Below are 22,145 nucleotides of genomic sequence, written 5' to 3' on the forward strand. Positions count from 1 at the left end.
GTCATGATTGCGAGGGTGTTACAAATACTACCTACAGGCTTTAGATCTTTGGCCAGATTCCCAAACTTTTTCCGATGGAAAACAAGGAACTTTTCTTATTTGAGTTTCGGTCTGTTTTCTTACGTTTGGTACCTAATGAACACAACCCTGCTCTTCCCCTGCTTGTCTACAGCCTGATTTGTCAGGGTGGTATTGACATCCTAGCACCCTGGTTTTCACCTGTTTAGCGTCTAGAGGGAGGTGTCCCCCTCCCTCTGCCCCTCGCCGGCCCTGGGGGTGGTCCTCTGGCGTTTCCAGACGGCCCCCTTGGGCCTGGGGGATGGGTCACAGCTGCTTTGGGGTTTGGTGCAGCCAACGATACATCCTTCTGAATATTAACCCCCTTGCCATTGGCTGCTGCTCCTGGACGTTTTGCCACTTTGGGAGGTTTGCTTCCCTTCTCGCGCACTATCTCTGAAAAGGCGAAAAACGAATATACCTATATACATGTAGCTCTGCTGAGGGGCGATATTATGATACAATTCACTCAAAACAAACTGTTTCTTAAATTATGTTCATTAAGTGGGTCCACCGTTTTTTGTGAATTCCCAAAAAACATCCAGCCACTAGGTGGCACTGAGTGGAGACGGTAGGTAGGTAGGTAGGTAGAGTTGGCTATGTGAACTGACCTAGTGGGGGCTTCTCCTCCGCAGCAGCAGGTGGGAGCAGAGAGCGGTTGGGCAGGAGGTCCTCCAGGTCCTGCATCACCTGGTTGGTGTTCTCCTTGTTGTTCCTCCTGTTCTTCTCTTCATCTCTAGCCTAACCACAACGCAGATAATACTGTTGCTGTTTCTGCAATCCCCACATCAGCATTGTGTGCATGCATTGACCAACACGTACTTAGTAGCATTACATTGTTTACAGTAAATCATTTAAGGCTTGAGAGACAGCAGTTTAGGTGATCATGCTCATTTACCATTTGCATCTTCTTCTTCAGTTCCAGGTTGGCATTTTGATAGTTTTTAGAGGTCGCATTCAGATAGTAGATGGCCAACCTGCCACAGGATCACAGAAAACTATTTAACCTGTTTTAAACATGGCATGTATTATGATGATTATGATATTTTACTATGACCATATCTGTGTTGCTGTAATGTGTGTGTGTGTGTGTGTGTGTGTGTGTGTGCGTGTGTGCGTGTGTGTGTGCATACACCATCAGCAGCACTGCTGGTAAGATCAGCCCAGGATTAGTTGCGTAGGTGAAGATATTCCCAATGAATGCTGGTAGGTCGTTCTCTATAGTCTCCATGACGACATTATACATTTGCTCCCTTCCGCTGGTAGACAAGAGATCAGCATTAGATGTGTGCCTAGTGTGTGTGTGTATGTGTGTCTGTGCGTGTGTATGAGAGACACCTGAAGGGGCCACAGTCGAAGGAGGGCGGCAGGGTCATTATGGTGTAAACCACAGGCAGAAGGCTGAGGAAGAGCACCAGGAGGAGGAGGCCCATGTAGAAGTTGTTGGATTTAGAGGCCTTGAAGACCCTCTCATGGGGAACGTTACAGCTCATCACTGCCCAGCACTGGTAATACATGGAGGTGAGGAGACGCAGGACGTTCAACCCTACCAGGCCAGGGGCGTAGAACGCACCCATCCTGAAACAAACACAAATACAGAAATGTGACTCTTATCGCAGATCAACACAACTTACAGGGTTTGTGGAAATGTGTTGATGGTTTATGGGGTGTCTCATATTTACTCACCAAATCATTCCTTGATTGAATATTAATCCAAGCACGTTGCCGCTGATGTCAAACTCTCCATACGACGGCTAGAATCACATACAAAAAAATATTGCAAATCATGTTAAATAATGTAAACGTAATTCTATTCTCTCTCCCTCTTTCTCTCCCATAGTAATTAACTTAACGGGGCAGTGTCCTGTGTCACTACGTGAAGGATCACCTATCTTGCCGGATGTCACTGTGTTGTATCACTGTTCATTTTGTCAGCATTTTTTTTGTTTTAGTCTTAGTCCTTTGACTAAAATAGCTTTTATTCTTAGTCCCATTTTAGCCCTTACATGCTTCGTAGTTTTAGTTTATCAGTCAATTAAAACTCTGGACAATTTTTGGGGGGCAAATAACAGCGATTCCCTTAAAATGGGGAATCTAAGCTTTCCAACAACGCCAGAATTATTACTGTACTCCTCATATTCAGCAAATAACAGTAGCATTTCCAATAGCCGACCACGAGAGCGGCAACACAGATGAACAAAAGCACACATAGTAATTGAGCTTCTGATGTGATCAAAGCAAAAATAGCCTATATGAAAGTAAGAAAGAGTAAACATCATTTTTTCTAGTTGAGGTTAGTTACAATCTGCAATCGTTCAAAGGCGAGACGAGTGACTGCCTGGTAGCTTTGTGTGTGGAGGAGGGCCAGGCAGATCAGCTCATGCAGCCCGCGCAACTGAAAGACCAATGAGAGGATTGTATTTTATTCTGCAAAGGCATGGTTATGATTGGACAAAACAGATCAAAAGGAGCTTCATGTGCAATTGAATGTCCATTAGTCTCACATGGAGGTCCCGTCTCGTTACATTGTCATCAACTAAAATGAAAAGTCATTTGTAATAGTTCTATTTTTTTTCAGGGCATCTTGTCTTGTTATCGTCATTCGTTTTCATTGTTTTCAGTTTTCAGGAAAAATAGGTTGTTGCTGAATGTTTTCTGTCATAATTAGTGTTGACGAAATGAACACTGAGGTATCAAGTTTACTTGGAACAAACACATAATGTACTCCCACTTGCAATAAGCAAAGAAAAACACTAGTGTTGAGTATTTACATATGTGGTGTATAACCTTGAAACAAGAATATAATTACACACAAATGAAGGGGTTAACTGTGAAGAATGATGTATTGATATTGAGTAACTCTACCTTGTTACCATACTATTAACATGTTATTACCACTTTATCCCATATTGTAATGTAAAATGAGACAGGTAGCCTAGCTGGTTCAAATCCCCAAGCCAACTAGTTGAAAAATCTGTCGATATGCCCTTGAGCAAGGCACTGAACCCTAATTAAGTGTCTGCTAAATGACTAAAATGTTTTAAAAAATGTAATGCTACTGTGGGATTCTGTGTTTTACATTATAGCCATTGCCATATATATGATTAAATATTATCTGATGTTGGCTGTTTGAAGTATCTGCATTTGTGCACTTGAGCATCATCATTAGATTAAACAACTGCTTGCTACATCTACTTGCCTGTTTGTGTGTGTGACAAGAACTGAGTAACATGGTGTGACCTGCATGTTGCAAAACTGTAGATAACAGCCCAGCAGATGCTTTGTCCTTGTGTTTGTATGTGACAATATTGAGCACATGGTGTGACTTGCTGTATCTTACAAAGTTGTGGTTAATCAGGTATAGGGAGGGGTGGTCATCACGAGGTTTAAATGAGATGGACAAATACTGAACAACACAATAGCAGGAACTGAGCAACTGTTATAACTAGGGGGTGATACCAGAACAGTGAGAATCTATACATTGACAGAGGGTTGACTCCAAGAAGCGCCAAGAGGTGGGACCAGCCTGAGCGCCTGCGATAGGCTGAGCAAGTCTAAACCACGCTCAGCCTCTACTGTGATAGACATAGTTCCAACCCGTCTGTTGGCCTATCACAGCTGTTTTCTTACATCCTGTCAGTTCCCTGTTCTGCCCTGCGTGGTATTACAGTGAGCCCGTATATACGAAAGTTGCATTTGCCATTTATTGCTTAGCTTATAAAATTACATAGAGTACAATCAGTGACTCAGTGTTATAACTTGTTCTGATACCAGATTCGAATTGACGCAACCCTAACACTACCAAAAACTATTATAATAAAATGGGAACACACACACACATACAGTGGTCTGTAATGCTTTGATAGCCTAGCACGTACAAATCCAGCCTCCAGGTCCCAGCACCAGCAGTAGTTGAGGAAACGCACGATCATGGCTCGCAGGAAGTCACCAATCAGGATGGTCATATACGTCACCTGGATGTCAGAGACGGTGAGCTTCACAAACTCCTAGAGATACAGCACAGAAAGAAAACTAAACAGGAAACACCCGGCATGTCACAGACAGCCTCAGTCATATCACTGATGTACAATGAAGGGAACTTTTTCCTGCTCAGGTCAATGAAAAACTCAGTGACGAAGGGAAAACGGAGGAAGAACGCATGGAAGCCTCACTATGCCAACGGCGGTCTCCCAGCACGGCCCTCTGATGACATCAGCAGGGTGGATGTCTGGAGGGGGGATGTCAGTAGTGTTGTGGTAGGAGCTATAGTTGGAATAGTACTCATTCAGTCCCCAGATAGTGGCATTCCTAATAGACTTCTCCTTTTCCAACTGTACACATGTTAACACACAAAGACAGGTTCAGGTGAGTAAGTCAAATACACATGCATACAATATGTACTGAACACACCATCACACACACACACAGACACAGACACAGACACACACACACACACACACACACACACACACACACACACACACACACACACACACACAGTGGCAGTTCTAGCTTGTATGGCTAGAACCGCCTGCCTATCTCACAAACTAGAATCAGGGAGCCCACTCCGACAAGGTTAATTGACCCACAGTCCCACAAGGTGACATGATATCATTGACGTGACATGCAAATGGGCGCTAGAAAACCAATTGCGCAAGATGCCGTCCTGGGTGGGAGCCCATGTTGCCTATTCCTAAATCCGCCACTGCACACACACACATACATACATACAGGTGAATAAACACACACATATGCATTTGCAGGTACATGCCACTGACATACTGTCTGGTACCTTTGCGTTGACTTCGTCAAAAAGGGCGAACAGAAAGGTGTAGAGGTTCCCGAGGAACAGGGCAAAGATGCGGCCCAGTTGCCACTTGAGGGCGATACGAGGGTGGTACTCCTCCAGCTCAGCGATGGTCTCAAAGAGAGGGGGGCACACCAGCCCCAGCAGTGACATCACAAACTCCACCTGGAAGGTAACACACAACCAATCACCGGGATGAAGGCTAGAAAAACAATTTATTTGTAAAGAGATATTAGCATTCATTATAATTTTAAGCTTTAAATTCATTAACATTTATAACATAGCCTATATCATTTAATGTATAAAGTATGTGTAACATTTATAAAAACATGTACAATCCTTTCAATGGCTTATTCATTTAAGTTATTAAGTGAAACCGAAGCGTGGTAATACTTTACAGGGTAAAAAATCATTTTAAGTGGTCCTTATTTCAGTGTAATTACATATGTAATTTGAAATGCAATGACCCTTCACTAATCCCCGCCCAGAGTGCACTCACAGATAGGTAATTAGAGCCTATTGAGCCTCCGACTTTAGTAATCTCGATCATCTAGCACATCTGTCCACGAGAGATGTACAACCTTGTGACAGTTGTTACTGAATCGGATGCAGCTGAGAAGAAGCGAAACATTGAATTGGTAAATTTAGTGGAAACTTGCACGTATGTAACAAGCACAGTAACAAGCATTTGTTGTTACAGGTCTGTAATTACAGACTCCATTTACCACCAGTTATAATGTTTTTATTAGAGTGTAACTTTGATTTATTACAATTTACTACAATACTTGTTATTGTAATTACACAAATTAAATCTAGAATCGGCTTCCTATTTTGCAACAAAGCATCCTTCACTCATGCTGCCAAACATACCCTCGTAAAACTGACTATCCTACCGATCCTTGACTTCGTCATTTACAAAATAGCCTCCAGCACACCTTCAGCAAATTGGATGCAGTCTATCACAGTGCCATCCGTTTTGTCACCAAAGCCCCATATACTTCCCACCACTGCGACCTGTATGCTCTCGTTGGCTGGCCCTCGCTTCATATTCATCGCCAGACCCACTGGCTCCAAGACATCTATAAGTCTTTGCTAGGTAAAGTCCCGCCATATCTCAGCTCACTGGTCACCATAGCAGCACCCACCTGTAGCACACGCATCAGCAGGTATATTTCAATGGTCACCCCCAAAGTCAATTCCTCCTTTGGCCGCCTTTCCTTCCAGTTCTCTGCTGCCAATGACTGGAACAAATTGCAAAAATCACTGAAGCTGGAGACACATACCGCCCTCTCTAACTTTAAGCACCAGCTGTCAGAGCAGCTCACAGATCACTGCACCTGTACATAGCCCATCCGTAAATAGCCCATCCAACTACCTCCTCCCCATACTGTTATTTTTTTCTCTCTTTTGCACCCAAGTATCTCTACTTGCACATTCATCTTCTGCACATCTATCACTCCAGTGTTTAATTGCTAAATTGTAATTATTTCGCCACTATGGCCTATTTATTGCCTTACCTCCCTTATCTTACCTCAATAGCACACACTGTATATATACTTTTCTATTGTGTTATTGACTGTATGTTTGTTTATTCCATGTGGAACTCTGTGTTGTTGTTTGTGCCTCACTGCTTTGCTTTATCTTGGCTAGGTTGCAGTTGTAAATGAGAACTTGTTCTCAACTGGCCTACCTGGTTAAATAAAGGCACAATTAAAAATGTAAAAATAAAAATTACACTGTAATAAGGACCACATCAAATTAAGTGTTACCCTTTACAGTACGATATATTTTGAATCTTGTGTTCTGAAATGTTTTTAATCTGTTCCCATAGTTGAACCCTTTTTGGTTCCAGGTAGAACCCGGTGGTTATTCCAAGATTTCACCTATGTGTTCTAAATAGCACTTTTTTTTCTAATACTGAAGAAAACAGGACAAACACAAATGTACATTTCCGGCTCACTGCATTTGATGAGATGAACCATAACACAGCATGTACAGTGCTTGCAAATGTATTCAGACCACTTGGATTTCTTCACATTTTATAGTGTTACAAAGTGGTATAGAAATGGATTGTAATTGTTTTGTCAACAATCTACACTAAATACACTGTAATGTCAAAGTGGAAGAAGAATTCCTGTGCTTAGCTCCACCGCGTTTTCTGAAAAACTCCTTTGTGTTTGCCGACGTCAAGTACACCCATACCATGATGCAGCCACCACCATACTTGAAAATAAGGAGGCAGTTACTCAGTGATGTGTTGTGTTGGATTTGCATTTATGCCCAAAAGGTGTATTCCTTTGCTTTGATATTTTGCAGTATTACTTTAGTGCCTTTTGGATTATTTGTATTCTTCTTTTCGCTCATTTAGGTCATTGTTGTGGAGTCACTACAATGTTGTTGATCCTTCCTCAGTTTTCTCCCATCACAGCCATTGAGCTCTGTATCTGTTTTAAAATCATCAATGTCCTCATGGTAACATCCTTGAGCAATTTCATTCCTGTCCTGTCCTGCAGCTCAGTTCAGAAGGACTCTATCTATGATGTGTCTGGGTGGTTTAATACATCATCCACAGCATAATTATTAAATTGACCATGCTTAAAGAGATATTCAATGTCTGATTTGTTATTGTTACCCATTGGGGCGGCAGAGTAGCCTAGTGGTTAGAGCGTTGGACTAGTAACCGGAAGGTTCAAAGTTCAAACCCCCGAGCTGACAAGGGTACAAATACGTCGTTCTGCCCCTGAACAGGCAATTAACCCACTGGTCCTAGGCCGTCATTGAAAATAATACTTTTTTCTTAACTGTCTTGCCTAGTTAAATAAAGGTAAAATAAATCTACCAATCTTTATGAGGGTTTCGAAAAGATCCCTTCGAAAAGGTCTTTGTAGTTGAATCTGTGATTGAAATGCAATACTTGACTGAGGGACCTTACAGATGTTGTATGTATGGGGGACAGAGGAAAGGTTAGTCATTAAAAATCATGTCAACCACTATTATGTCACACAGAGTGAGTCCACGTAACTTACAGTGGCAAGAAAAAGTATGTGAACCCTTTGGAATTATCTGGATTTCTGCAAAAATTGGTCTTTAAAGTCACAACAAGAGACAAACACAGTCTGCTTAAACTAATAACACAGAAATTATTGTATTTTTCAGGTCTATATTGAATGCATCATTTAAAGATTTGCAGTGTAGGTTGGAAAAAGTATGTGAACCCCTAGGCTAATGACTTCTCCAAAAGATAATTGGAGTCAGGAGCCAGTTAAACTGGAGTTCAATCATTGAGACGAGATTGGAGATGTTGGTTAGAGCTGCCCTGCCCTATAAAAAACACTCACAAAATGTGGGTTTGCTATTCAAAAGAAGCATTGCCTGATGTGAACCATGCCTCGAACAAAAGAGATCTCAGACGTGTTGACATGCATAAAGCTGGAAAGGGTTACAAAAGTATCTCTAAAAGCCTTGATGTTCATCAGTCCACGGTAAGACAAATTGTCTATAAATGGAGAAAGTTCAACACTGTTGCTACTCTCCCTAGGAGTGGCTGTCCTGCAAAGATGAATGCAAGAGCACAGCGCAGAACGCTCAATGAGCTTAAGAAGAATCCTAGAGTGTCCGCTAAAGACGTACAGAAATCTCTAGAACATGCTAACATCTCTGTTGACGAGTCTATGATACATAAAACGCTAAACAAGAATGGTGTTCATGGGAGGACACCACGGAAGAAGGCACTGCAGTCCAAAATCTTTGCTGCACTGTCTGTGGACAGATGAAACTAAAGTTGAGTTGTTAGGAAGGAACACACAACACTATGTGTGGAGAAAAAAAGGCCCAGCACACCAACATCAAAACCTCATCCCAACTGTCAAGTATGGTGGAGGGATCATCATGGTTTGGAGCTGCTTTGCTGCCTCATGGCCTGGACAGCTTGCTTTCATTGACGGAAAAATGAATTCCCAAGTTTATCGAGATATTTTGCAGGAGTTTGTTAGGCTATCTGTCCGCCAATTGAAGCGCAACAAAAGTTGGGTGATTCAACAGGACAACGACCCAAAACACAGAAGTAAATCAACAACCGAATGGCTTCAACAGAAGAAAATACGACTTCTGGAGTGGTCCAGTCAGAGTCCTGACCTCAACCCGATTGAGATGCTGTGGCATGACGTCAAGAGAGCGGTTCACACCAGACATCCCAAAAATATAGCAGTTGAAACAGTTTTGTGAAGAGGAATGGTTCAAAATCCCTCCTGACCGTTGTGCAGGTCTGATCCACAACTACAGAAAACATTTGGTTGAGGTTATTGCTGCCAAAGGAGTGTCAACCAGCTATTAAATCCAAGGGTTCACATACTTTTCCCACCCTGCAATGTGAATGTTTACACAGTGTATTCAATAAAGACATGATAATGTATAACTGTTTGTGTGTAATTAGTTTAAGCAGACTGTGTTGTCTATTGTTGTGACTTCGATGAAGATCAGATAAAACGTTATGTCCAATTTATGCAGAAGTCCAGGTAATTCCAAAGGGTTCACATACTTTTTTCTTGCCACTGTATGTGATTTGTTAAGCCACATTTAGCTTCTGAACTAATTTAGACTTGCCTAAACAAACAGGCTGAATAGTTGTATATTTTTGCAAAGCACTGTATCTGATCAAAACAACTGTACCTGCCTCATTCTTTTCAAACCAGGAAAGCTCATCCTGATCTAGGTTGGCAAACTCCTGAGACCTCTTGACCACAAAATAGATGAGGAAGCCGCTGCCCCCCAGGCTGCAGAGGATTAAAAAGTTGGCTAGAACCCGCAGGAACCTTCGCAAGTGGATGTTCTCATCCTTCTGGTTCTCCTGTTCGTCTACTATGGATTCCTACCAAGAACAGTTCGGTCAGTGAGAAACACAGAGAATACTTTGTTTTGAAGATAGTAAGTGTGTAGGCTCATACGTGTAGTACCTTTTTTACGTGCATATGATTCTTGGGAGATTGAAGATAAGAGCAGGAGAACGGATATTTGCAGAACAATGTTATGGGGAGATTCAATGCCAGGACAGCCCAAAAATATTTTAGGTACCTCAGATAGTTCTGGCAATTTTCACATATAAACTTCAATGCAGGAAGATGTTTGACATAATTTTTACATTTGTATCAAGAGTCATATTTCAGAAAATAATGATAAAAGCATCCATTTTAGGCCCTTTTCAGACCTATACATGTCTCCTGTAAGACCCTATGATCTGTGATCCGTACATGATACAGACAACTTCGTGGTGCCATTGTTCTCCTTATAGTGTGCTCTAACATATGGAGTATGTCTAGATTCTGAAATACAATTATTCACATTCTAAAAAGGGCTTAAAATGCCCACTTTCATCATGATCCCCCCCCCCCCCCCCCCGCAAAAAAAAAATGTGATAACAATGTAAAAAAAACATATCTAAGATCCTTCCTCCCAATGAAGTTTCTATGTGAGAATTATAACAATGTGAGATAGCCAAAATATCCAGGCTGTCCTGGTGTAGAATCATCCTATGTCATAAACAACAGGGCCTACTAGCTATGGATAAGAAGTAGCTTCTGCTGTGATTACCTTAAAGCTGGTGGTGATTGAGGCATACTTGTTGTCGGCTGTCTCTGGGTTGCCAATGAGGTAATCCCAGCTGGTGAACATCTTAAATGCGAAGGTGAACTGTCCGTCATCCCCACCGTCTCCTCCCTCGTCCGAATTACGGGCCATCCTGAGGAACACAGAAGATGGATGTGACATACAGTACACTATACTGGGAGGGGGGGGGGGTGATTTTAGAGATGTGGGCAAGTAACTGGAGGGTTGCTGTTCGAATCCAAGTGCTGACTGGAAAAATGCGGAGGGAGTGAGCTGGCAATGGGAGGGTTGCTAGCATCAATATTTTAGATACGGGGTGTGAATGTGGATTATAATTTACTGTGTGTGTGTGTGTGTGTGTGTGTGTGTGTGTGTGTGTGTGTGTGTGTGTGTGTGTGTGTGTGTGCTTTACCCACGTTCTAATGACCACCATCAGGCTGTAGCCGAAGATGCCTACACCAACTAGTAGGTAGGAGAGAGGCAGTCTGAACTGGAGGACTCCGATGGTGCGCTCGTCATTATAGAAACCATAGAACAGAATAGAGTACTTGCAGTAACCCTGTTGGAATTAACCAAAAATAATCATGGATGTGTGAAAGCAATCCATCTCAAAGAAAGCGGATGTAGATGCAAAATGATAGTGACAGGTTCTTATGCCAAGGGCCAGCCCTGTCGAACACATTACACACCAGCAAACCAAGCACATAGGCATGTGACAAACCCAATCAAAGAATGGCAGGATCAGATGGCGATACAGTGGTCTATGTATAGTTAGCAGGACCCCCGCTATTGTGTGGTGGATATGACTGGATTCCTTTCATCAACTGCAGGGCATAACATTGTGTTTAATATTCGAATCAGCAAAACCTCTGTCATTACCAGCCGACAGAGATCTGAAATACAGGGAGAACACAAGCAACCATATTGCCTGCAAAAACCATCCCACTGAATAACTTATCAAGGGTCCATCAGAAAAGAGTTAAATACAGAGTTGCGTTCATTTGGACAATTTCCTCGACTTACTTTTCACTGCTGCCTGTTGCCAGTCGATGTTACCGGCACTAAAATAAGTTAGCAATTAATATTAAGACTGGGCAGGGTCTTGGCAGTTACCCTGTAGCTCAGTTAGTATAACATGGTGCTTGTTACGCCAGGGTAGTGGGTTTGATTCCCAGGCCCACCACTATGTAAATGTATGCCGCATGACTGCAAGTTGCTTTAGATAATAGTGTCTGCGAAATGGCATACATTCTTACTGAAAATGTGTAACACTTCACTTAAAGCCTGCAAGTACAATGCATTATCATGCAGTTATTCATGAACATATATGACAGCTTATGTCTTAAAATCACATTTTTACCTGTATTTTAAAAGTACTGTATGACATCACATTGTATGTATGTTTTTTCATAGGTATAATCATATCAAGTAAACCTGAACCTGAAGTAGTTTAAGTCTAAACAAGGTTTCTAAATGTGACATCACAAGGCAATTGCTTGGAAGGAAGAGTGTCACTCCGAAGGAAGTATTAAGTCACTCCAAGATCCTCACACCAAAATCAAGGAGAACAGAGATGTCCATGGCTCTGTCCTGCTCTGCTCTGGGAACAGTTTTTCTGGGAATAGACCCATACGGAAGACCCATCATCACCTCCGGACAGTAGGAAAAGAGGAACAAAAAGAGAGGGAAGTGGGGATTGGGAGAATGAGACAGTGAGTCCTCCTTCGATATCTCTCCATATACTGACCAAATGTACTACAACAGTATTGCAAAACAATGGACTCTGCGCTGAAGGTAAAAAGCTGCTCACCTCTGGGAGAACCACAAGACCAAACATGAACGCAAACAGGACCAAGTTTAAACCGTACATCCACCGCAAGAAGATGAAGTAGGAAGCCACAGATGACCCAAAGTGACCTGAGGGTTAGAGGTCAAACTCCAAAAGTTACATGATGAATAGATCAAACTACATGACATGAACAAGATAGTAACTGAAATAGCTTTAAATGACGGTACCCACTTTCAACCTCTTTTATCTTTCTTTCCCACGGAATACAGGCTGTTTTGAAATTGTCAAAGTCACGGTTGAACTTGATCATTTTCTGAAGAAAAAGAAAAGGTTATGAGAGAATATTTGAAAAGACAAGTTAATCACAGAAGTATAGTTCCTGACTAACATATCAGGTTGTAACTGATGTGGGCAACAAACATTCTGCTAATGATATTATGGTCATGACAAATCATGAAGCTAATGATGAACTTATGATTAAAAGTTGTATTGTATGCACGTTATAACTTAAGTCTTAAAGTATATAAATGCATAATTGCGTGAAGTATGTGTGGACTGAGAAAAGTTACCTTAGCCATCATGACTTTGTAGGCATAGAGCTTCCTCCCTTTGCCCTTTCCCAGAGCCCCCTCGAACTCCTCCACAAACGCCTGGCATTCTCTACAATTTCAACCCATAAAAAAGGATGACCCGTCAACCAACAAAAAAAAACATATCAATCACTGGCTTGAAGAACCGCCAACCAATGAATCAACTTTTCAAATTTATAACAGGTGAATTTTATTTACCTTTATTTAACTAGGCAAGTCAGTTAAGAACAAATTCTTATTTTCAATGACGGCCTAGGAACAGTGGGTTAACTGCCTTGTTCAGGGGCAGAACAACAGATTTTTACCTTGTCAGCTCAGGGATTCAAACTTGCAACCTTACGGTTACTAGTCCAACGCTCTAACCACTTGGCTATCTGCCGCCCCAATCATGAATTAGTCACGATTAAATTAAGTAGATGAGAAAACAACCAATCCATCAATCAACACTGTAAATTACTAGTCAGGGAAATTTGGAGGAGGCCATGTGATGAAAGATTATCAACCTGGAAAGACCAGTGATGAGAGGGAATTGACAAGCTACAGGCAGCTACAACTGCATGCATATTAGACAGTGTTGAGCTCATGAAAAAGTCAAGGCGTCTCATCTGTCTTAATACTGTACTTGTGTCCTGACCTGTAAGTGACTGTCAGCTCACAACCCTGGCTGGTGAGCTGGCTGTGAGTCCAGCAGGCCTTGTTGATTTTTTAAAAATGTAACCCAACACTGTTAGAAACAAAAAAAAGTTCTAAAATGGTTTTAATGTTAAGTTAAAAGGATCTACCTGGAACCATAAAAGGGATCTTCTACTGGGACAAACTGAATAACTTTATATGGTTCTGGGTAGAACCCTTTTAAGAGTGAATGATAGGTGAATACTGGTCAGTGGAGATACACTCAAGTTGTGGAGATACAAGTGAGAAACTGTCTAAAAAAACAAACAATTCAAAGAACATCGATCAGCAAAGCCAATTCACGAAACTCCTAAATAGTTCAAAAGTAGTTTAAAGGATTTCACACACACTCAAAAATAGGAAAATGTATCAGGCAATGTAGCATCAGACACAATTATGCTTTAATTAAATTAAACAAAAACATATATAGTATTTCACAAATAAGATGATAAATAACACACAGGTTGAATCAATGTTGTTTCCACGTCATTTCAATAAAATTAAGTTGAAACAACGTGAAATAATGGCGGTAGTGATAATGGTGCCGGAGGAGATGGCTGCCATTTTACTTTCCCCTAACCAATTGTGCTACTGTGTGTGTTTTATTGCATTATTTGAAACTTATTTTGTACATAATGTTTCTGCCACCATCTCTTATGATAGAAAGGAGCTTCTAGATATCAGGACAGCGATTACTCACCCCATACTGGAAGATTTTTTTTTTTCCTTAACGAGTCTGACGCAAATGATTTACTCCAGAAACCCGACAAGGCCCTCCTCCCCGTCATTAGCAGGAGAAAGAGACGGAGATATCGGGGAGATAGGTCTCTGTGCCTTGTAAGGATCTGACGACGAGTGGGTAATCTGCCTTTACCATCGATCCTATTAGCCAACGTACAGTCATTGGATTATAAAATAGACGAGCTACAAGCAAGTATATCCTACCAACGGGACATTAAAAACTGTAATATCTTATGCTTCACCGAGTCATGGCTGAACAACGACATAAATAACATACAGTTGGCAGCTTTACTAAAGCATTTTCGGCAGGATAGAACAAGACAAGATAGAACAAAAATAAGGAAGTCTCAAGGTTTTGCTTGCCTGAGGTAGAGTATCTCACGATAAGCTGTAGACCACACTATTTACCAAGAGAGTTTTCATTTATATTCTTATTAGCTGTCTATTTACCACCACAAACCCATGCTGACACTAAGACAAGACTCAATGAGCTGTATCCGGCCATAAGCAAACAGGAAAACACTCATCCAGAGGCGGAGCTCCTAGTGGCCGGGGACTTTAATCCAGGGAAATTTACATCCATTTTACCTCATTTCTACCAGCATGTTAAATGCGCAACCAGAGGGGGAAAAAACTCTAGACCACCTTTACTCCACACACAGAGACGCAAACAAAGCTCTCCCTCACCCGGCAAATCTGACCATAATTCTTTCCTCCTGATTCCTGCTTACAAGCAAAAACTAAAGCACCCGTGTCTGGTCAATAAAAAAGTGGCCAGATGAAGCAGATGCTAAGCTACAGTCTAACACAGACTGGAATATGTTCAGCGATTCTTCCGGTGGAATTGAGGAGTACACTACATCAGTCACTGGCCTCATCAATGAGTGCTTTGATGACGTCGTCCCCACAGTGACTGTACGTACATACCCCAACTAGAAGCCATGGATTACAGGCAACATCCGCACTGAGCTAAAGGGTAAAGCTGCCACTCTCAAGGACCGGGACTCTAATCCGGAAGCTTATAAGAAATCCTGCTATGCCCTCCGACGAACCATCAAACAGGCAAAGTGTCAATACAGTACTAAGATTGAATCGTACCACACTGGCTCCAACGCTCAACGGATGTGGAAGAGCTTACAAACTGTTACAGGCTACAAATGGAAGCACAGCCGCGAGCTGCCCAGTGACACAAACCTACCAGATTAACTAAATTACTTCTATACTTGCTTCGAGGGAAGTAATACTGAAACATGCATAAGAGCATCAGCTGTTCCGTACGACTGTGTGATCACGCTCTCCATAGCCGATGTGAGTAAGTCCTTTAAACAGGTCAACATTCAGAAGGCCGCAGGGCCAGACGGTTTTACCGGGACGTGTACTTCAAGCATGCGCTGACCAACTGGCAGGTGTCTTCACTGACATTTTCAACCTATCCCTGACTACGTTTGTAATACCAATATGTTTCAAGCAGACCACCATAGTCCCTGTTCCCAAGAACACTAAGGTCACCTGCCTAAATGACTACCGACCTGTAGCACTCACGTCTGTAGCCATAAAGTGCTTTGAAAGGCTGGTCATGGCTCACATCAACACCATTATCGCAGAAATCCTAGACCCACTCCAATTTGCATACCGCCCCAACAGATCCACAGATGATGCAATTGTTATTGCACTCCACACTGCCCTTTCCCACCTGGACAAAAGAAACACCTATGTAAAAATTCTGTTCATTGACTACAGCTCAGTGTTCAACACCATAGTGCCCTCGAAGCTCATCACTAAGCTAAGGACCTTGGGACTAAACACCTCCCTCTGCAACTGGATCCTGGACTACCTGACAGGCCGCCCCAGGTGGTAAGGGTAGGTAACAACACATCCGTCATGCTGATCCTCAACACAGGGGCCCCTCAGTGGTGCGTGCTCAGTCCTCTGCTGTTCTCCCTGTTCACTCAGGACTGCATGGCCAGGCACGACTCCAACACCATCATTAAGTTTGCCGATGACACAACAGTGGTAGGCCTGATCACTGACAACGATGAGACAGCCTATAGGGAGGAGGTCAGAGACCTGGCCGTGTGGTGCCAGGACAGCAACCTCTCCCTCAACGTGATCAAGACAAAGGAGATGATTGTGGACTACAGGAAAAGGAGGACTGAGTTGAGAGCTTCAAGTTCCTTGGTGTCCACATCACCAACAAACTATCATGGTCCAAACACACCAAGACAGTTGTGAAGACGGCACGAATAAGCCTATTCCCCCTCAGTAAACTGAGAAGATTTGGCATGGGTCCTGAGATCCTCAAAAAGTTCTACAGCTGCACCATCAAGAGTATCCTGACTGGTTGCATCACTGCCTGGTATGGCAACTGCTCTGCCTCTGACTGCAAGGCACTACAGAGGGTATTGCATCCGGCCCAGAACATCACTGGGGCCAAGCTTCCAGCCATCCAGGACCTCTATACCAGGCAGTGTCAGAGAAAGGCCCTGAAATTTGTCAAAGACTCCAGCCAGCCTAGTTACAGACTGTTCTCTCTGCTAACACACTGCAAGCGGTACCGGAGTACCAAGTCTAGGTCCAAAAGACTTCATAACACTTATTTTCCTTAAAACTGCATTGTTGATTTAGGGCTTGTAAATAAGAATTTCACAACTGTTGTATTCGGCACATGTGACAAATACAATTGGATTTGTTTTGATTTGAATTGACATGTGTGCCAAGTCACAGTATAAACCTTCAGGAATGTGTAAAGTATTATAGGAAAGAGAAAAACAGCACAGCAAGAGCAAGTCCCTATGAGTCATGAAGGTAATCAGCCAATGGGAAATTGGCAGAGGAATGCACATGCCATGTGAAATGCGTCCATTTTGTTTACTTGAGGAGTTTGAGCCTCCTCTTCATGCGCCATGGTTTGTTCCTGAGAGTGGCTATCAGCTTCTTCTTCTCCTCCACCTCCTCCTTCAGAGAAGCCATCTCCCCCTCCGACAGAGAATCCTCGTCCCCTGACTCGCCCGAAGAAGAAGAGCTGTCAGAAGAAAGAGCTGTCACCAAGTGCCAGGGGTCAAGTCAGGGTCAATCATGTGTCAACCAGAGTAGAGTTCTAGTTGAGGTGGCCAGTTACACAGTGCCGCATTATCATGGTAGAAACTCAGAAGGACTTTGGACTTGTCACATAATGTTGAAAAGCATCTGGAAGACCAACAGAAAATACAAAAAGAGAACAGAGCGAGAAATTAGGCGACAAGAGGGGGTATACAGTATGCAAGTCAAATGACAGACATCCTAGAATGATCCAGTAAGCATGTCCATCCATTGAAACTACAGGCTAGAATCCTTAGTTGCTACATCTATTTTTGGACTTATAAATGAATGATGTTTACCCACTGATTCTTGAAGAATATAACTTATATACAGTGCATTCAGAAAGTATTCAGACCCCTTGACTTTTTCCAAATGTTGTTACGTTACAGCTTTATTCTAAAATGGATTAAATCGTTTTTTCCCCCTCATCAATCTATCTACAATACCCCATAATGACAAAGCAAAAACAGGTTTTTAGAAATGTTTGCAAACGGAAATATTACATTTACATAAGTATTCAGACCCTTACTCAGAACTTTGTTCAAACACCTTTGGCAGTGATTACAGAGTCTTCTTGGGTATGACGCTACAAGCTTGGAACACCTGTATTTGAGGAGTTTCTCACATTCTCCTCTGAAGATCCTCTCAAGCTCTGTCAGGTTGGATGAGGAGTGTCGCTGCACAGCTATTTTCAGGTCTCTCCAGAGATGTTCGATCGAGTTCAAGTCCGGGCACTGGCTTGGCCACTCGCGGACAAAGAGAGACTTGTCCCAAAGGAACTCCTGCGTTGTCTTGGCTGTGTGCTTAGGATCGTTGTCCTGTTGTAAGGTGAACCTTCGCCCCAGTCTGAGGTCCTGGGCGCTCTGGAGCAGGTTTTCATCAAGGATGTCTCTGTACTTTGCTCCGTTCATCTTTCCCTCGATCCTGACAGTCTCCCAGTCCCCGCCGCTGAAGGACATTCTCACAGCATGTTCTGCCACCACCATGTTTCACCGTAGGGATGGTGCCAGGTTTCCTTCAGACTCGACTCTTGGCACTCAGGCCAAAGAGTTTAATCTTGGATTCATCAGATCAGAGAATCTTGTTTCTCATGGTCTTAGAGTCTTTAGGTGCCTTTCGGCAAACTCCAAGCAGGCTGTCATGTGTCTTTTACTGAGGAGTAGCTTCCGTCTGGCCACGCTACCATGAAGGCCTGATTGGTGGAGTGCTGCAGAGATGGTTGTCCTTCTGGAAGGTTCTCTTATCGCCACAGAGGAACTCTGGAGCCCTACCAAGGCCCTTCTCCCTCGATTGCTCAGTTTGGCCAGGCGGCCAGCTCTAGGAAGAACCTTGGTGGTTCAAAACTTCTTCAATTTATTAATGATGGAGGACACTGTGTTTTTGGGAGCCTTCAATGATGCGGTACCCTTCCCCAGAACTGTGCCTCGGCACAATCCTGTCTCTGAGCTCTACGGATAATTTGTTCGACCTCATGTCTTGGCTTTTTGCTCTGACATGTACTCTCAACTGTGGGGCGTTATACAGACAGGTGTATGCCTTTCCAAATGATGTCCAATCAATTGAATCAATCAAGGTGTAGAAACATCTGAAGGATGGTCAATGGAAACAGGACGCACCTGAGCTCAATTTCAAGTCTCAGAGCAAAGGGTCGGAATACTTTTATAAATAAGGTATTTCTGCTTTTTAGCTTTTATACATTTGCAAACATTTCTAAAAACCTGTGTTCACTTTGTCGTTATGCGATATTGTGTGTCGAGTGATGAAGATTTTATTTTATTTAATACATTTTAGAATAAGGCTGTAATGTAACAAAATGTGTTAAATACTTTCAGAATGCACTGTAAATGCCCCATGAGCTTAGGTCAACTGTCATACCCCATCAGAACACAACATATACCCTTGTTTTTACCACTACAACCTAACTCTATTCTGGTAACAAATTCTGGTTGCCTGTCCCTTTCCAAAACTTTAGTTGTGACATTTTGATAATGTTGACACGTTTATAACCAAGGTTCCCATGGATGTCCCTAGGGATGTTCCCATCAGATGGCTATAACGATTTATCCATAAAAGTTTAGTTAACACATTCTAGAAATGTAAAAAAACAAGTATTATTGGATGATTTTCCCAAATGTTCTTATAACCATTACAGCATGTCCTACTAATGTTTATCAAATACTGTTTTCCAGGGACATTTAAAAAATATGTCAGGGACGTTGTCATGCTAACGTTAGCGGCAAACCATTGGACTCAATCAGGACTCAATCGAAACGTTACCTGATGTTATAGGATCGTTCACTGTGTGAATTTATTTATTTTTTTGCCGAGTGCCAAATAGTGAGCTTGGGTCATTGTCGTAGTATTTTGGAACACTTTAGCGCAACCCCATAGCCCAATTTCATAACTCAACTCCCTGAAGCAATAACTCAATACAATGAAGGGGCATATACCAACAGAGTCTGTCAGAGTCCTCCCTCATACATGAGGGTGCGTGGAGTGTGGAGATACGTGAGAGAGATGGCCCTCTCAAAGGATACTGCACCTGCTGTACTTTCCATTCTCCTTTTTCTTGTCTTTCCCGCTCCCTTTCTCCTTTCCTCCTTTGCCTTTGGCATCGCCCTTCTTTTCCTTGTTCTGCTCGTCTTTCTGCTTCTTGCTAGTCACTTTTCCGCCTTTCTTTTTCTTCCCTCGTTTCTCCTCCTCCTCCTCCTCCTCCTCCTCCTTGACTGCCTTTTTCTTTCTGCCCGCAGCCTTTGTGCCCTTCCGCTTGGCGCTTCTGTCGTCTTCCTCCTCCTCTTCCTCGCTGTCCTGGGCACTGGCTTTCTTCTTACGAGCCCTCTTCCTCGGTGCCTCGTCCTGATCCTCCTCTTCCTCTTCGTCCTCAGTGGTGGCCGGTTTGCCGTTCCGTCCCCCGGCTCGTGGAGAGGCTTTGGCTTTCCTGTTTCTGTCCCTCCACCTGGCCTCATCTGATACACACGCACTCACGTATATATCTCACACAAATATTAACAGACAGACAAAGGCTTCATAGATCCATAGATTGCATTCAAACCTGAACAATTAAAACAAACATATAAATCATACAGGTTGGTAGCCTCCCACTTCCTTTTTTGATGTTTGTTCCATAATTTTGACAACTAAATGTCATAATTATGATGAGGTGTGTCTCCTCTTTTGGAATGTCATATTTTTCAAAATAATATATTTTTTGAATATCCACAACCAATCAAAGTGAGCTTGACTGTACATACACCCACTCGCAGGAAGTAAGCAAACTCACATAAACACGCACATCAAACACTTTCTCCATCTTATGACTTACCCTCACTCCCACTGTCTAACTCTCCATCGATTTCAATTCCCACTATAAAATAAAAAACAACATTGTGATGCAACACCACAGGCATCCAGAATATCCACAAATATTGTATTTTGTCTTTGAACCAACATAAATACCATAATCTTACTGTTCCTTTATGGTTTAACAGTGTGGATTATGTTACATGTCATAGAACATCTAGTAGTACATCTATGTACTACCTCCATATTTACCACGAGCACCTCAAAGAAAGTGAAGAGCTGAATATTCTTCAGCATTCAAGAGAAATCCAAAATAAGAAAGAGGAACAGAATAAATCCAACCCACCGTCTTCCATTCTAATTGCAATGTCATTTTTCTTCTGAGAAGGCATTTTGGCTGAGTGTTGTCCTCTTGCTATCTTCTTTGGGTCAGCCTGCTCTCTCCCTCTCAGGCCATGGAGACCTCAGCTAAGCAGATAGCCATCACACCTGTGCAAGCACTCACATACTCTGACAGTTACACCTGTGTTTGGGCTACTAGACTGGCTGTTTCCCTGACAACCACCAATGATATTGGCCAAGAGATGATCATCTTTAAACCTGAAGGAGAAAGACAAAATCTAAAGGGACAATAAAGGGGTACAAAAAGGGATGTCAATTAAAAAACAACATCAGTTGATACGACTTACAGCATGCGTGTAGACACACAGATACAGTACACACACCCACACGCACAGCCACACACATCAATTCCAACTGAATGCCTTCATGGGTGCATTATAACCATTATTCACCTGTTTTGCAGTTATAATTTGTTTTGAACAACAGTTGGAAAACTCACACCAATATATTCCATCATGTACTGTACGTAACTCTGACCCTGAAATTCGAAACCTTTGCACAAATGCTGAAATAAAGGACAGTTCTCATTAAAATTCAATGAACTCTTAAGTACTGTAAGCTTGAGGGGAAAGTGAGACAACAAGCAGCCTCTATGACATGATCGTGCTATACAAATACTATCATGGGCTCTTGACATGGTAATATCGATGGAAGATGGAATTGGGCTGAAAAGAATGAGGGTTGCAACATAACCATTAGTGATACATCTTGGACATCTTGGACAGAACTAGTTCATGCCATTGTAAGATTAGTGTAACATGTCTCAAAATGCATTTCTGCTCTTGTTGCCAATAAGTCCATTCAGAACACCTACTCGAAACGGTGCCTGAGGAAGGCAGGCAGCATCATCATGGACCCCACACATCCCAGCCACGAACTGTTCTCCCACTCACCGTCGGACAGACGTAGCAGAGCATGAGGTCTGATACCAAGAGGCTCAGAGTCGGTCTCTGTCTACAAGCCATCAGACTGCTGAACACTTGAACTGGACTGACCACCTGCACTGATTCTCCACACCTTAGCACACATTCACTCACTCATGCCCCCCCCCCCATACACACACACGCACACACACACACACTGTATATACATTCATGCTACACACACA

General features: G+C 42.6%; 1 protein-coding gene across 1 annotated transcript; it reads right to left on the minus strand.

Annotated features, from left to right (window-relative positions):
* Positions 1 to 67: 67 nt before the first annotated feature.
* LOC110535040 (transmembrane channel-like protein 2-B) lies at positions 68 to 21,027 on the minus strand. The gene is made up of 21 exons (XM_036935627.1): positions 20,982 to 21,027; positions 20,654 to 20,699; positions 20,000 to 20,279; positions 19,887 to 19,954; positions 17,130 to 17,279; positions 12,824 to 12,914; positions 12,486 to 12,567; positions 12,276 to 12,382; positions 12,017 to 12,115; positions 10,882 to 11,024; positions 10,451 to 10,598; positions 9,537 to 9,731; positions 4,850 to 5,029; positions 4,230 to 4,388; positions 3,936 to 4,064; positions 1,744 to 1,811; positions 1,396 to 1,635; positions 1,191 to 1,316; positions 956 to 1,034; positions 669 to 798; positions 68 to 453 (listed from the first exon to the last, which is right to left on the minus strand). The coding sequence occupies exons 1-21, from the start codon at positions 21,025 to 21,027 to the stop codon at positions 224 to 226; spliced, it is 2,796 nt and encodes a 931-aa protein (XP_036791522.1). The 3' UTR covers positions 68 to 223.
* Positions 21,028 to 22,145: the final 1,118 nt, after the last annotated feature.

The sequence above is a fragment of the Oncorhynchus mykiss genome, chromosome 11 (assembly GCF_013265735.2).
Source record: "Oncorhynchus mykiss isolate Arlee chromosome 11, USDA_OmykA_1.1, whole genome shotgun sequence".
In the NCBI taxonomy this organism is placed as follows: Eukaryota; Metazoa; Chordata; class Actinopteri; order Salmoniformes; family Salmonidae; genus Oncorhynchus; species Oncorhynchus mykiss.

Coding starts and splice junctions, on each gene's coding strand:
- LOC110535040 (XM_036935627.1), bottom strand. CDS start 21,027: ATGCCTTCTCAGAAGAAAAATGACATTGCAATTAGAATGGAAGACG. Junction 4,065..4,229: donor GGGAGACCGCCGTTGGCATA/GTGAGGCTTCCA, acceptor CTGTATCTCTAG/GAGTTTGTGAAGCTCACCGT. Junction 799..955: donor TGAAGAAGAAGATGCAAATG/GTAAATGAGCAT, acceptor CGTTGTGGTTAG/GCTAGAGATGAAGAGAAGAA.